The sequence below is a fragment of the Rissa tridactyla genome, chromosome 5 (assembly GCF_028500815.1).
Source record: "Rissa tridactyla isolate bRisTri1 chromosome 5, bRisTri1.patW.cur.20221130, whole genome shotgun sequence".
Taxonomy (NCBI): domain Eukaryota; kingdom Metazoa; phylum Chordata; class Aves; order Charadriiformes; family Laridae; genus Rissa; species Rissa tridactyla.
The window spans coordinates 49,592,780-49,610,049 of NC_071470.1; the positions used below are offsets into that span (position 1 = coordinate 49,592,780).

The 17,270-nt window shown below is 38.2% G+C and overlaps 1 protein-coding gene across 3 annotated transcripts in view; it reads left to right on the forward strand.

Moving 5' to 3' along the window:
* Positions 1 to 17,270, forward strand: part of TNKS (tankyrase) — a 143,032-nt gene that overhangs the window by 89,310 nt on the left and 36,452 nt on the right. For all 3 annotated transcript variants that reach the window (XM_054203424.1, XM_054203425.1, XM_054203426.1), the window contains 6 exons: positions 8,251 to 8,345; positions 11,269 to 11,335; positions 11,799 to 11,985; positions 13,994 to 14,115; positions 16,749 to 16,840; positions 16,925 to 17,003. In XM_054203424.1, the coding sequence (XP_054059399.1) occupies positions 8,251 to 8,345; positions 11,269 to 11,335; positions 11,799 to 11,985; positions 13,994 to 14,115; positions 16,749 to 16,840; positions 16,925 to 17,003 (642 nt within the window). The remainder of the gene's footprint in view (positions 1 to 8,250; positions 8,346 to 11,268; positions 11,336 to 11,798; positions 11,986 to 13,993; positions 14,116 to 16,748; positions 16,841 to 16,924; positions 17,004 to 17,270) is intronic.

Here is a 17,270-nt window from a genome sequence, read left to right on the forward strand (position 1 = left end):
AAATTCCGTCTCCCCGTGTCGTTGAGTGCTGCTAGAGATCTTTTCTGTGCTTCTGAATGTGGGAAAACTGCAAATGCTGCTTCATGGTAGAAGCTCCAGAATTTCTTTTCATATTGCAGTTCCATCCCCAGCCAAACCTTCATGATTTGCCTGTAGAAATTGAAGAGATTCTTGTAAGGAACAGTTTTCTGAGAATACTACAGGTTTGTGAGATATGTTTCAGCTTTTCTGACACATCCTCTGTGGAACTGTTTTACCAAATGGGTGATAGGTTAAGATACATGCAAATGCATAAGAGTTTCAGGAGTGGGGGGTGTAAGGAGGTGTTGCATTTTAATTCTTGTTTAGAAAGAGATTAAGGATTACTAGTGCCTCATTTATGGTACCTGCTTTTTGTGAAATCCTAAGATCGGAGGTCAAGGTGCTGTTCCCATATAAATATTTAGATATCTCTCCCAGCCCTTTACCATTTCCCTCTTGGTCTTCTAGGTCAGTCTCTAAAAGTAATGGCAGCAACTTAATATGGAGTTGTTAGGGAATTAAGCTTCCTAATTCATATTTGGGAAGCCGAGATTCCTTTTATCCCTTTGCCATACCTGCTTTTTCTTGTGGATCACATTGATCTCTGCCTTTGAAGTTCATTCCAAACATGATTGCTGCCTTCTGTCTCACAGTATCTCTTTTTCTTCTGGCTTTTCTTTTAGCCCTTTTTTCTGCCAAGTAACAATGTTCTTTCAGGTTTGACTTTGTTTCCTTTTCTCTGAAGTAATCAATTTGAGTTATTTTCTTTCTTATATAGCTATTGTTAAGAGAATAGCTTTCAGAGGTATCTACATGGATTAAGGATTTGCCTTCTGGTGTCAAAAGACAATAATCTCCATAATTTTGAAAGTCAGGTGTCATTTTCTGGAGAAACCTGCTGGGCAGGGAGACTGTGTTTTTTCTTCTGGGATTTAATAAGGCTTTTACATGGTCATCTTCAAACGTCTGTCTTAAGCCTTCCTCTGCAGATGAAACTTTCTTTTGTTGTGTGCTCCTGCGGTACTTGCATGTTTTCTCTCCTGTCAGGAAAGATATCTTTGCCCTTTACCCTCTTCTGTTTTTGGGCATATCTTGTTTGCCTCCACTTAACCTACCTTCTCTGTGGTGCTGCTGTTTCTATGCTAGCAGGAGGAGCTCCTGAGCAGAAAAGTGAAATCACTCATTTCCTGTTCTTCCTTCTTTTAACCTCTAAGACACAGAGAAACTCTGGTTATTTCTTTGTCTACCCGTGTGCAAGATGATGCTTGTCATCTTTTCTGCCCTTCTCTACCCCAGGCATCTCTGTGATTTAAAAAGCTCTTCTCTCATAAGTCTCCTGCCCCTTATTTGTCAACACTTAGCACAACTTGCAGTGCAGCAGGGTCACCATATATGTCTAGAACTGATGTTTTGTCACACAATGGTGAAGTTCAGAGGTACAGTCAGAAACTTGTATTGTCTCTCAAAGGTCAGATCTACTAGAAAAACATTTAGTAGTCAGTAGTCTGGACATTACGGCCCTCTGAGAAAGAAAAGGTTTGAATACTCATTGGAGATTAGGAGTAAAAGAGTTCTGGTCTGTCACACAAGTAAATAATTTCCCCATGAGGGCTTATTCTGTCTGCGTATTTGCAGTATTTTTATTCTGTTCTTCCTGCGCTTTTTAACTCTCCAGGCATTTCATTACTTCTTTCCATTTCACCTTTATTACACATTCTTATATTTTCCTCCAGTTTATCAACATCTGCCTGGTCTGGAGGTGTCCAGCACTAATTTGCAAATAACGTGCCAGGTGTGGTTTCTGCACAGTTGAATACAGAGAGGAATGTTTCTTGAATCTGTGATCACAAAACAATGCTTTGTAGCTGGTACACATTTCTAAATACTTCTAGGGGAGGTATGCCATCCCTGATATCTGACCTGATCTGGGCTTTGTACCACAACCCAGGTGGTATGATACCTGAATAAATTTCTGAAAGGTATTCAGCTGCAAGGAAGAATTCCTTTTTAATGCAGACTTCTTCTTTGTTCTCCTTCTGCCAAGGGACAGAATAAAAAGGAATGCAAACGTTTCTCTTACTCTTCATGTAATCCTCATTTTCGCCTGATAATGCCCTGCCCTAGCACTAGTCTATATGCGAAATCAAGCTGGTTTTGTCTTCACTGGTTTACAGGTCAAAACAGTGGATCTTCTCCCCCTTCCCCCATACCCCCCCCAAGAGATCATCTGATATACTAGAGCTCTAAATTAAGATGCTGTGTGACTTGCAGATTCTGAGTAGGTGAGCCGTTCATTTCGTTTTCCCTGTCATTAGCTGTTAGAAAGCCCCATGTGAAATTTGTGATGTGATGTTTCTCTGAATTTTACTATAGTAAGTCTGTCCTGTTCAACAATCCAGTTAAGTACTACTGGCTGTATTTTGAAGGTAAAGCAGTTAAAATTAGCACTGGAAACACAATGGAGTGAGAAATGCCTTCTTTACACATTTCTTAATCCCTATCCTTAGGAATTGTTTTTTGTGGTTGGGTTGGTTTGTTTTTTTAACGAAAGAAAAGCAGTTTAAGTTCTTCATCCCTGTGCTTATTTATCTATAGAGTTTTAACTAGTTGCAGCTAGTTCATCTACAGTCAGCAGTCTGACATAACTTGTTTTCCTGGAGCAGCATTTATGAGTTTGTCCCTAAAGTGCAATTGTTGACCATGAAGTTAAATAACTCAGTACTGCTATAAAATGATCAAGGAAGTTGCACAATTTAGGTGGCTGAAGTTGACAAGCCATGTGGCTGATGAACAGAAGCACAGCTCCTTTCCTGCTCTATTAAGAGCGTTGTTCTCTAGCTGAGGTTTGGGACCTTTATTTCTATAGTACCTAATGTGCAAGAGCATTGTAGCTTGCGTATGAAATAATTATTTGGAGTTGTTTGAAATACGTGTTTCTAGAAGGCAATTTTTTTGTTCATGGTGACATGTCCAGTCTACCTGCCATACAAGCAAATGTCAATGAGATATTTTCCCAAGAAAGCTTACAACTGAGTCTAAGATTGAAGGTGTAAATGGGCATGTTGCATAAAATTGGAATGCAAATTGGTATCTGGGCAGAAAGGAAAAGCCTGATCTTTCCATAGTGGAAAAGTTCAGGAATGTGTCTTCAAGATTGTCATGTTGTTGCAACTTGTTTTCTTATGCCATTAATCAGAATGATTAAGTGGCAACAGGAGGTATTCCACTCACATCCAGTATGTCTTCCCGGTGTACACTCATGATTGATGCTGTTCATTTTGGAGAAGTCTGTAAGAGAGCAGCATCAAGCAGACACAGACTATTGCAATTGGAAAGAAAGATTCTATCATAAATTCTAATCCAGTGAAGAGGGAATTTTTTGCCTGCTCAGAGGTTTTTCCTTAGTATACCAGATTCAAATAGTCATCTTGTCCAGAGTCAGGACATCTTGCAAAACTGTGAAACAAAGGTCTCTTCTGTGATTAGAAGCCTCTCTGTTCTTCCCTTAATTCAGAGAAGGTGAAACACTGTTTTGAAGGGACCTTGCGAGACAAACTACAAAAGCTTAAGGTATTATTTTTATTACTACTGCTCTCTACAGGCAATATGGTCTGATTAGAATAAAGATTTTGTTTGACAAAAGTTAGTGCATACCTGCAATTTCCAAGTCGACCAAACCTGAAGATAGTTATAGACAAGGTAAAAAAGTCACATATATTAAAGTCTACATGAAACATTTTAAAAACCCTCCTTCCCCCTCCTTTTTTTTGACATCCTTTGTCAACAGGGTGTTGTAGAAGAGTTAACAATAAACATATGAGTGTCCTTAGATATCTTCTGCGAAGTCATACTTGTTTGTCTATCTGCATAAGAGCCACCCTTACTGGTGCCTATCCATGTGGGGACCTTTTGAACATGAGAGTAGCCGTAATACATCAAGGCCAGAACTGGCTCTCAAAGTCAGGGTGTTGCCTCTTTACTGCAAGAATGCCCTTCCCTTAAATGATGATAATTCTAAATTACTGTATAGTGTCATAAATGAGATGTATGATGAGACATCATGCATGTGACGAGGATTGTTGTTTGTTGATTTTAATAGCCTTCAGGATGAGAACTTGAATGAAACACATTGATTAAGACTGTTATCAGATAGCACTATATAGAGACTTTAGTAGCAGAAAGCAGGAATAGACAATATTAGTTCTTAAAACAATTCCTGCAGCTGTTATTGATCATGCAGATAATGCATGATATAAGATCCTTACATAAGATCTCTCAGTTTAAAGTTGCCCATAAAATAGGCGATTCATAATTTGAATATGAAAACGCAGCTTTCTTCTGAGGCTGCGGCAGCATTGCCATCGAAGAGCTGCTGAAGACTTTTTAGCAAGGTCGGAAGGGAAATGGATGGTGCTTGGAGCCAGCACTCACATGTTGCCTGTGGACAATTTGTTGAAATCAATTTTCTGATTTAAGCGGCAGCAGCTCATCAACGTGCAGCTCTGGCAATTCCTCAGTGCCCCTTTTATTTAATTGCAGGTGAAGAGGGGACAGCAAGTCCAAGGTGGCTGACCTTGAACAGGGATCATCAAATCAGCTGCTGGTAACAAAGCAGTGTGAAAATACCTAAGGCTCAATAATATCAAACTGCTGTCTGTACATTTTTTTGAATCTAAAAAATGCATTTCTCATATTCCCAGGTAACACATTTTCAAAAAGACTGCAGGCAAAAATACCTCCGTTAGTATAAATTGTAGGTATACAGGTTGACAGTGATCACCATCTTGTGTACAGTGATCTTCCTTCAAATGCACAGTACCTGCTTTGACTCAATTACATCTGCCATAAAACTTTAAAATAATGTGAGCATCTCACATGAGGGTCTACTTTACTTAATAAAAGTAGAGTTACACTTTTTTAATTAAACTAGCAAGTAAGACAGTGTGATTGGCTTGGTAACTGTGAATGTGAGTCTTGGAAGGTAAGTGCCCTCTAGGGATTCTTGTTAGTCAGTCCCTTGCCAGGTATTGCAAGACATGGGAGGAGGGGTTAATTGATAGCTCAATTAAATCTCTTTCCTTAATATTAAGTGATTACTTTAATATACCTTGCAGGTGCAGTATACAATACTGCTGTTTTTGATAGCTGCTTTCTACTTTTCTAGTGCCATATAAACAGTGCATTAATTTTAAACATCAGTCTCTCTACTTCCATCGTTCACTTGGGTTTTTTGTTTTGTTTTGTTTTTTAGGGCTGATAATCCCATATAATGAGCGGTTTGTGTACCATGACGTTATCTTTTAGGTACTTAGTTTCTGTAATCAGCATACAAGCTTGTAATGCAGATTAGTAATTTTAACTATTAAATCCGTAGCATTAATCAATGCTCTTTCTCACAAGAAAGGAAAATAAGTCCTTAAAAAGTCATTGAAGTAGGGCCTTCCTGCTTTCTCCTTCCTGAAGCATATGTAAATGCAGCATTTATAGGAGCCTTTTAGCCAACCTAAAAAGCAAGTGGCAGCGCTGGCTGGTGGGTTTTGATACACCAGACCTGAATACAGGGGGAGCAGCCCTCCAGAATCACTGCCTCTGCACACCCTCTGTGTGTGCTCAGCTGTCCTTGCCCCTCACTCAAGTGGCCTCTCTGGCCCTCTGACTGCCTGTGTCTCCAGCACTGCGTGGTCCTCCAGGTTACATGGTTCACAATTGCAGAGTTGAAGCATGCAGAGTGGCAAACATCTCGGCCCCATCTCCAGGGATGGGTGCAGGGAGCATCACTTACCTCCTCCTTGGAGAGGCAGCCACAGCACGGCACACAGCTTCCCTGAAGCTGCTGTGGATCAGAAGGCAAGCACACCAAACATCAGGCGCCTGGCTGAGTAACTAACTCCTGGTGCGTTGGAGAAGACATGGTATTCTGTGTTCATTCTTGGGACTGTAATGTCTACATGGCCTTGCTCGGGGAGAATGAGTAGCTCACCTTCATGAAAGGCAGGGATATCAGTTGTCTGAAGATTTGGGATGACACTGTTTTGTTTCACTGACATCATTTGTCTTGCAACTATAAGCTTGAAATGTTTTGCGTTTCTTCTCTAGTGAAGTTATTTGGCAAATACAGGTCTAATAACCTTAGAAATACAAAATGCACAGACCCAACTCGAATCATAATAGTTTTAATTTTAAGCAGTGAACAAGACTCCAGGGTTGATGTATATTTATTGAGAACATCCCTATTAATAATGCTTAATATAAGTAAAGCATCATCTTGGAAGTGTGCCATCGTTGTTTTAGAAGTACCATGCAGACAAGAAGGGATGTAGTTTAATTGTAGTGAGGTTAAAGGATCCTGCAGTGGTCCAAAGATTTAGTGTTTGCTCCAATTACTTCTGGAGTTTAAACCTTTCAATACACTGACTTTTCCTCAGTCAATTTCAAGTTCCTTTCAGGTTTCCTGGGTTATTACTTCGGTTGATAAAACTGGATTTAGTAACCAGACCAAGGCAATTGTCAGAATAAACAGTACTAAAGTATTCTGCCAATGTCAATAGTGGCATAATCTTTATCCACATTTTCATTATTGTTTATGATATCCAGAAGCCAGCTATTTTATAATAGGGACAGGTATGAAAAGAATATAACATCTTTTGGTTCAGTCTGAATTGTTAATTCAGTAGTAGAAGACTTCCTGAAACAGAATAATAGATCCTAATGATTTGAATGGCCAGATACTTGAAAGATTTGACCTGTTGTGGTGGTGGTGCCATTTTGTATTTTGGAGACACTTTAGGGATCTTCAGGTTAGGAATGTTAGAAATCCTTATATCGAGTACAGACAATTCCGAAGATGGGTCTTAAGGAAACTTGCATAACTGCTTCCCTAAATAAACGGAATTACTCAGATGTTTTTGTTAGAGATGTCCCGTGCTGTCATGTCTCTCAGTACAAGCTCTGTCCTCACTGTGGTACACAGGACGCTTGGTAGGTGTCAAAGTAGTTATTCTTTCCGGAGCAAAGTAGCAAAGTGCTTAGACTGTAGTAAAATATAATACAGACTACTCCAAGTTATGACCATACTAAATATGTGTTAATTCCTGGAATTCCATACCATTTATGGGTATGTAGCACCTGCTGCTGTTTGCCATGGATGAGATCATTTGTCTTGATTTTTGTTTTTTAAATCTCGATAATAGTGAGAATGTGATGTCTCACCTGTAATACTGTATAACAATCTTTTAATGCTGACAGTAAATCTGTACTTCGCTTAATACTGTGAGATACGTAAGTCTTCCCATGTGTTCAAGCTGGTTTATGTATGTGGTTTTACTGTAATAAAATCATGTTATTTGGTTGCGCGCCACAAAATAAATTACAAATATCCCTTTAAAATCCTCTGCTTCTCAGCCTTGGGAAGGAGGAAACGTTACCCATTTGTGTAAGAAGTCAGTTCCTTCAGACTGAGACAGCACACAAAACTTGCTTGATAATAAAAAGCTTTTAAAATAAACTTTGAGGGGAATTACCGTTGTCAACTTGAAAATTCTTTTGAATTAGTTTCGGTGAAAGATGCTATTATTACTGTGTTGTTATGCAGCAAGGTATGTTACTGCTGAAGATGTGTGTTTTGCAGAAAACTGCAAACTGCTTACAGTTAGTTCCATGTGTATTAGCACAGTACAGCACATGTATGACTACTTGTCTGATGCAGAGCTGAAGACAAATATTCCTGCTATGGGATAAATGCAGGGTTTCTTCTTCTGCAGTTTGCTTCTTCTGCGCTTGTTGCAACAAGCATACATACAAACAGTGTTGTAACCTGTGACTATGCAGCCCGAACTGCATAAATTTGCTTATGAATTTAAAAAATAAATTCTAGAATTTTAAAAATTATTTCAATTCTAGTATTTGGGGAAAAAAAAATAGCCCAAATCAAACAAAACCCCTGAAACCCAAACAAAACAAAGTTGGGCCATTATTTAAACTTTAAATGATGAACTTGTTATTGCCTGAGGAGATTCCTGGATTCTTCCCCACCTTACAGAACATTTATTTGGTTTGACAACAGGAAGGGCATGCATGTGCTGTGTACTTGTTAATTTGGCTAATCAGAGAAGTCTAACTTATCTTGATCCGATGTGTAAGAGAAACGAGGAGTACTTAAATGGCAGGGAGTGCAGGACTTGAAATTTATGTGGCTCTCATTCTTCATCTTTTTTTTGCTTTACTTTGCAGTCCACTCCTTTACACCTAGCAGCAGGCTACAACAGAGTTCGAATAGTCCAACTTCTGCTTCAGCATGGTGCAGATGTTCATGCAAAGGATAAAGGGTATGTACAATAAATTGACTTGTTATCTATTTGCAGCAGTGGTTTTGTGTTCATCAAGATGAGGAATTATTTCTCTGTTTCATGTTGCAGCATAATCTCAAATAGTTGTCTGAGAATGCAGCGTTTGCTTCCAAAATCTGAGTGTGGTTCATCGTAAATAGGCTTTTGTTAGAGCCTCAATAATATATTACCTGTGATTGCACTTGTTTTAAGTCTTCAATTACACCTTTAAATTTTTTCCAAAGCTTATTATTTGCTTCCATGCACAGACTACACTTTCAATCATGGTTTTCTAGCATTATTTTAGGGAAGGTGATGGGGAGAAGGTACACAGGCTTAGTGAAAAGCACGTGCATTGAAAAATTTCTGTATAGTCTCATTAGCTTGTTGCATATGTATGGATGTAATTCCAAGTAATATCAATAACACTCATGTGCTCACTACTAGTGGTCCTTAGGGACCTATCTTGATTGATGTTGCCAGCAAAAATCAAGGTGTAGTCAAAGCTAAACTATTGTATTTTTGCAATAAGGATGGTAGTTACGTAAGACACCAACAAAAAACGCACAGTAGTCAGAAATCTGGAATGATATGTGTTTTACATTGTTCTCAGCCATACGTTTCTGAACTCCAAGGTGATGATTCTCATGGTACTTTGCTAGGAACGCTTAGTCTTAACACTGTAGAAATTGGGCCCCTGGTTAAGGCATGCATTTTGTATTCAGAGTCCATAGAGATAAGATATTAATGAGTGTATGTTCTGTCTCCATCAGTAAACTTGAGGCGGCATTTCGTATATCTTTGTTTTCTGCTGAGTCCAGCCTAGCGTTAAAAGAGATTTTAAATTAAGGTCTTAGCTTTTTTCCTTTTTTTCTTTTTCTTCCCGAAACCAGTCCCAAGCATACTTAAACGCTTGAAGATTGACTAATTGTATTTGTCTTTACTTTCACTCTTAATGACTTTTTTTGATCAGAATTGTGAAACGTGTGATGACCGATTATGTAAGTGAAAAAAAACCCAGAGAAAAGCTGCATGTAATACCTATTCAGGTAGATCCAGCATTGTTAAGCAAGTTTCAGGCACTTCACACCTTTCCGAAATTTCATAGAATCATAGAATCATTTAGGTTGGAAAAGACCCTTGGGATCATCGAGTCCAACCATCAACTCCACTCTACAAAGTTCTCAAAGCACTGCAGTGTAGATGCTTTAATGAGGTTTGAATGATCTACTTGGAAAGTATGAAAAGTGTGAAAAGAAATAACATTGAACTTGGGGAGGGGGTGTCCAGGGAGAGGATGGAGAAAAAATAAGAAAGAAAAAAAATGTATTAAACTTAAAAATGATTTAAACATACTTAGTAATACCTGATAGCCCAGTAAGCTCCCTCTGTTTTTTCTAGCAGCATCACGCATTTGCAGTCAGTGTGGTATTTTGGTTTTTCTTGCTGTTTCTTATTTATACATAATTTATAAGTAAATAGGCTATAAATAAATGTAATTTATCATTTATGGAGCTAAATTTAGGATACGTTGATTCTAGACCTGTTAGATTTTCTTCAATGGGGTCACTTTGGAGAGAGACCTGAGGAACTGTGATGCATCTTCAAAATGATCATCACGTTTTGTTAGTCCTGGAGAGGACCACAGCCAAGGAAGCAGCTCTTTTTCCACTGGTCCTTTCTTTGCCTTACTGCTATTATACACAAAGTCACAATGTGGTGGAAAAGGGGAGGGTATACTGCAGAAGTGGTCAGGTGGCTGTCTTTGATGAGACCTTGAAGGCCTCGGTTCTCTTAGATGACCATCTTTTTGGAAGAGGGCGGTTTTTTGAGTGCTCTGTGGACTAGATGCTCTTTTTGCATCTCGTACATGTGTAACCCATATGTTACAATTAAGAAAAGTAGGGATAGAAAATAACAGTTTGAAAAATTTCGCCAAAACAAATTTCCCTCTCCTGTGACAAATGCAGTGCTGCTTCTGAGAGCATCTACCTTAAAATTAAGTTTACCCTGTAATCTAGTACTTGCTGTCCCAATGCTCTTTGATTTTGCAATTCTGTGAAACATCCCCTGTATTTTTCATAAATGGTGAAGAGTTAATTATTGGTTTCTGTGTATTACGCATCCTGATTTGTTGAGTCATAGCTAGCCTGTCTTGCTTGGCTTGAATTAAATTAATTTTGTCCTCTGTAATAATTGTCCTCTTTGCATCTCCCTTTCAATGCATGACTTTTTTATTAGGTTTTGTGCTTTTGACTAGATCCCTGTTATTTACTTTGCTAGTGTCATTTTTAAGTACGGCCTCCAGTAATATAGCTGTACAAAAATTACAGGGACTCTCTTAGAAGTATCTTGCACAGTTAAATAGGTTGTACTGTAAAAGATGGAGTAAGATCAGGTCATTCCACAGTTTGGATCAGCAATTTCAGTGTACTTTCTGTGGATATTTGTATATCTTCATAATATATCTAGGAGTTATGTTAGCGTTATCTGGGCAGTTTTGCCTTTCACATACCATTTTAAATAAACAGGAGTTCATATTTAGGCAGAAACAGAACACTCTCTTCTCTTGAGCAAATTGAATGTGGAATGGGACTTTTCCCATCCTTAATAGGTTAAAGAAAGATCATTCCAAAGCCAATTAATGCTAATCTTACTGGTAGATTAAACATCTGTGGCTTGTTACGACCAAATAAAAAAAAAAACAAAACAACCTCCATTTTAATGCCACTCTTAAGTAACGTGTTGTTTGCGAAGGTTAGATTTTTCCATTAGTTTGTTAATCTTAATTTTAAAATATTTGAATATTGAAATATTTTAGATCTAATTTTATTTCTTCTCATCTCTCAGTAGCGAGAAAATTGTTCCACCATCTTTAAAAATGCTGCTTAAATAAATCTGTCATTTGCCTTCTTCCATACAGTGGTCTTGTGCCTCTTCATAATGCATGTTCATATGGACACTACGAGGTTACAGAGCTGCTGCTGAAGGTAAGCAGAAGGATGAAGAGTAATTAGTGTAGAGTTAGATGTGTTAGGTGAGATATGGACTGTTTATATCAGAGTTGAGAAGGAAGATGTTTTTGGGTTGGTTTTGGTTTTTTTGTAGTAACAGGTTTCAAACATCCTGTACGTCATTTCAGAATCTTTCTGTGGTACAGTATATGGGTTTTTTTCCCCACCTAATTTCTGTGGACACTCAGTAGTGTTTCATTTGTTTGAATTTTTCAGGGAAGAAATCTGTTCAACTGAAAAACTAGCTCGTACAGAAATTCCAATTTTTTTGAGGATTCAACAGTATTTTTGCATATATGGGTATTTGTATAGTTACTTTTTGCATTTGTGTTCATGTATGAAAGAATGGAACCAGTTTTTATAATGAAATGAAAATCTGTAAGCTTTTAGTTGTTGAAGCTGATTTCTTACTAAAATAAGGCTTTCTTTGCTGTGCTAGCACGGTGCCTGTGTGAATGCTATGGACCTCTGGCAATTTACACCCTTGCACGAGGCTGCTTCCAAGAACCGTGTCGAGGTCTGCTCCCTCCTGCTGAGTCACGGTGCGGATCCCACTTTAGTCAACTGCCACGGCAAGAGCGCGGTCGATATGGCTCCAACGCCTGAGCTAAGGGAGAGACTGACCTGTAAGTGTTTTCAGACTGGAAGCAGTTGTCAGTAGGTGTAAAGGGGTCCTTTCCTTTCAGGCCAGGTTCCTTGTACTTCACAAGCAGATGCAAAGCAGCAGAGTAACTGCAGCTGTGCCTCTCACTTTGAAATACGCAGACACCTCTGATATACTGTTCGTGGTATTATCTGGTTTTCTTAGATTTAAAATGTTTAAGGTACTGCTGAATCTGTGACTGTGGGAGTTTTTGATGCTTAAAGTCCAGTTAAGTCACATAGGAGGCTCTGTATCACACCTAAAGAGTAACTTCCAGAAGGTAGGTAGCTTTGGTGTGTGAACTTGAAGAGATGGAAATTCCAGCACCTTCTGTTGTAGTCTGTGCAGTCCCTATGCTGTTTACAAAACAATATTTGAGCTCTAATTTGAATTTGTCTGCCTTTATTTGCCCTCTTTTGGGGATTTGTTTTCTCATTGTTATAAACTGTAAAAGGTAATTAAATGAGACAAGTATGGAAATAAAGCATTATGAAGTTACAGAAAACTCCTTCTTGAGAAGTAGATTCTGAACTCAATTATAAATAAGCTTTTGGTTTTGTCTGTTACCTTGCCAATATAGCAGAAGCCCCCTGACACGCTAAGAATGTGATCCTTCACTACTCACAGTCACAGCTAGTCAGGTTCTCATCTGTCACTGTTCTATGCCTGCGAAGGCGGTGAGGTCATGTGCAGCAGAAAACATGGCTCTAGGAGAAAAGAGGAGAGCATTACTTCTCTGTTCTCTATTCTGCGCTAAATTTGGAGATGCTTCTGACTTTGAGGCAGATTAGTTTACCATTTGTTTAAAATTAGCAACCAAGCAAAAAACCATCTATTTTAAACTTTGGTTTGTTTATTTATTTATAGTTCCTGGAGAGGAGTGGGGAAAGTTTCATGTCCATTAATATCCACTGAAATGTGTACACAAATGTGAATGTTATGGCAAATTTGACAGTATCTTGATAGGACATCCTGTATTTGCATACCCAAAATAACATGTTTAGTATATTCTTGAGTTCTTTGGTTTTATACTTTAGGAATGATATTACAGTTATTTGTTATTTCAAGTTTTATTTGTACTTGTGCTTTGTGTAATGCTTTGTTTACAAAGAAATTCAAATTCTATTTGAAATGAAAACTTAGAAGTTACTGCATTTATTTTTATTTCTAAATCCAGAAATGCAGCAGATGTTAAAACAAGGGTGGGAGAAGAAAACCCCTCTTAACAAGCTCAGCATTTCAATCTTGCATATGAAGGAAAAATACCGTTATTTTTACTGAGATTGTTGAGCTTTTTTTTCTGTTTCCCAGGTTCAGATGTCATTTTTGCTAACCTACCTTTCGTTTATACATTTTAAGAAAAACACGTTTAGTCCTCCTCAAATTCAAAAGTATTTAAAACTAAAGTGAACTAGTTGCTGAACTGAACCAGATGTGACACTGAAAATAACAAAATTACCTCTCAGTACTTGCAAAGATATAGCTGCTATCAAAACCTGTTTCATCTTTGTAGCAGACTGGCTTCAAATGCTTAGATGGTTAGCTTTCTTGAAGACCAATAGTTTAATATTTTATGTTTAAATTTTATGTTGAGGCTTTACCTTGAATTATGTGTAGTTGTAAATACAGTGAGGTTTTTGAAAAGCAACAGTAATGGTTTTTTCTGAAGAGCATGTAATAGCATTGTACTCACTCGAACACATAAGTAAGTAATTTAGAGGTCACATATGCATTTAATATCGAGTGGGTGGAGGATAAGAGAGAGAAAGCTATAAGGATTGTACTCAAGGAATCACTTCCCCTTTCCTTTAGAAATGTCCCTTTGGTTTCAGTAGGCCATATTCCATGTTCTGTGTCCCAGGTTAGCCACTATCTGAAGATGTACAGAAAAACTCTTATTTCCTCATAATTTGAGTATAGCGGCCTTTCTCCAATAACATTTATCAATGTGACATGTTGCTGAATATTAAATGTGTCTTTTTCCCTAACAGATGAATTCAAAGGACACTCTTTACTGCAAGCAGCCAGAGAGGCAGACCTAGCCAAAGTGAAAAAGACACTTGCTTTGGAGATCATTAATTTTAAGCAGCCACAGTCGCATGAGACGGCACTGGTGAGGTTATACAGTCAATCCATTTGTTTTATGATAAATGTGGTAGTAGTGCTAGTTGAGGAGTTTTATTTCTACACTATGAAAACGTATTCGTCATCTGAGATTGAGAATTTGCCATCAAACACTTTATAATGTTAAAATTAAACCACCATTATAGAAATAACACCATATAATTTTTATTACTTTTTTTTCTTCCTGGTGAATTACAGAAGCCCCCCAGCCACTCCTCACCTGTTCATTTTTCACTTCTCTGCTGCTTTTTTCCCCATCACTCTATTTTTTGTTTGTTTGTTTGTTTGGGTTTTTTTTGTTGGTCAGTTGCTGTCTTTTTTCTGGGGTTAAATTCTATTCCAGTGGACCAGTGCTTCCTTCATGTTTTATGGGCGCAAACTCGGATTACAAATTTTCTTCATAGGGTATGTAAAATTCTGGTGAAAAGAGACACTAGATGTATATCACAGGCTCTTACAGAATTAGAATAGTACTGACAATGCCATATTAGCTATGGAAGAAGGGGCCTTTGAGTCTTTCCTGACAGTATCCTGCTCTTACTTCATTGTTTGAAGAAACAGTGGAGGCAAAGAATACAGCCAGTATCCCAGATGCAGTGGAGATCTTGAAGTTGAGAGAGACTAATGGTATTATTAAAAACTGTTATAGTTACGATACTTTATTCCAGTGGAACATTTTCTTCACAGTGGTAGGTCTCAGCTGCAGGCATACAACTGCATATTTAGCGTTATAAATATTGTGATGGTGATCAGAACATTGTGTGTTGACTACCAAGCATCCATATGCTCTATTCATTCCATGGAGGACTCAGCATCCTAGCCTGAACTTAGAGGCAAGACAGCGAAGAGATACTTAGAGGCTGAACGTGAAGGCAGTAGGAAATTTGGGATGATGTTATCCTTTCTTTCCTCAGTATATCAGCGGCTGATATGTGGCATTTCTTTAGCTGTGTAATGATCACTTAGTAGTCCTGTGGTGTTCTTTGCTCTTCTCTGCCCGCTTATTCTGCAGAGACAGCTAGGCAAAATGGGATATTTTAGCTCTATTGATCTCTTTGGTTCACTGTCCAGTAAGTGTTTGACTGTGATTTCTCAGTTTTTGCCTCCTGTACTTGAGATTCCCAAGTGGTCTCCCATCCAAGTGGCAGGGCTTAACTTCCAGGGTCAGATAAGGTTATGTACAACCTAACTGAGCGATTCCTGTCCTAAGTATGATATCTTTTACCATGGGGCACTGGGGTCTGTGCCCTATTACCCCACAAAGGCCAAAGCAAGCACCTGGTTTATGTTTCAGTGTTGCTCTGAGGTTTGGCAATATTTGAGCACTTGTGTTGCTTTTAGTGCTGCTTTAACCTATCTGTATTTCCTGCCAATATGATATTATCTGCAAAGCCTCAAAAATACTGTCACTTTTCAGAGCAAAAGTTGATCTTAATGTTTACTTACAAAGCTTACCTATGTGAAACTTGGCCATGCTCTGCTGATAACAGCCGTGTGGAAGCTTGAGTGGCAGTTACTTCATAGTGAAGGCTGAGACTAGGCAGAAGATGGTATTGCTACTTATTAGCATTCTGTTTGGGGTCTGTCTCATTGTAAAGGCTATTGTTCTGGTATTGGAAAGTATGAGAACTTTGTTCCAGCAGACTGTCTGCTTTTTCCATGTTACTGCTTTAAAACATGGGTAAACATAAACACAAAAATATTCAAAAGTATCTCCTGTTTCTCATGTTCTGCTATCTTGACACATCCAAACTTGAGACAAGCATTTCTGGACTGATTTTAAAGCGCGGTGTTCAGCTTATCTGGAACCGTACTTGTAATTTCAGGCCTCAGGAATGGATTGATAGGGCCACTGTTGAAAATGTCAGGACAGATTGAGTCTAGTCTCTGCAGAGATTCAAAGACAAAAGGGAGGAACAAAGCACTCACTTCTGTGTGCTGAATGCACAGATAAACCAACAAGCAGACCCCAGCCACATTCAGGAGAATAGTTACACCTAGCAAAGGGCTGTATGTGGTTCCCACAAGGGCAGGCTTGAGCATTGAAGAGCAGTGTGGTGAACGACGTATCTTTCTCATAGCATGGAAAAGAAGATACTTTAAGAGAACATTATTGCCTGTTTATTTATTACATAATTTGTAACTGGGTGTGTGACAGAATTGCCAGCGGGTTAACAAGTTCAATACAGGCTGAAATAGAAGAATGAACAAAGCAGCATTCAAAAGACATGTTAATCAAAACAGCAGCAGAATCTTAACGGACCCCTTTGGAGTCCCTCTGTAGGAAGTTAGGCTGTTTCGAGCCCTTTGTCTTTACCTCCTTTGTGCATTATGTGCTGGTTTTGTCGTGAGACCTTGTTAATGTAGTTGGGAACATACCGCTTTTTTTCATTACTGACAAATAGCTTTAAAATGAAAACTGTTTTTCTGAGAAGAATAATTTAGCATTGATCACTGGCTTGTATTTTGTTCTGTATGTTATATGTTTTGGCAAAAATATGATGGATTCTGTTTGTAAATTTTGTCATCTGACGTTTAGCAGAATAAGAGATGAAGTCATGGATCTTAAAGCTCTTTGTCATCTGTGTAGTTGAAATATAATTTGTATTTACTTTTTTGCAGCACTGTGCTGTGGCCGCTGTGCATCCCAAGAGGAAGCAAGTTACAGAACTATTGCTCAGGAAAGGAGCAAATGTTAATGAGAAAAACAAAGAGTAGGTTTCTGAAATTTTTTAATTTTCCAAAGGACTCTGCCGTACTAGGAATGTAAAACTAATTTATTTTTTTTTCTCCTCTAGTTTCATGACACCTTTACATGTTGCAGCTGAAAAAGCTCATAATGATGTCATGGAAGTTCTGCATAAACATGGAGCAAAGGTAAATTTACTTAAATATATTTTATTTAAGGCAAAAGGCAAGAAAAAGATATATATTGATTAAATGCAGTGTTAGTTTTTATGATAGTTGTTGCCTTTTTTTTCTTGTGTTAACCTTGAAGTGTGTTTATCTTAGATCAGTACAGGATGTTCAGTAGTCCCGTTTGAAAATTAGGTCTTCTCTCCAAGTAACTGAATACAGGCTTTAGGAGTCTAACTTACTCATTTTTAATGAATCTTGCTACTCATTTCAAATAAATGTGGTCAT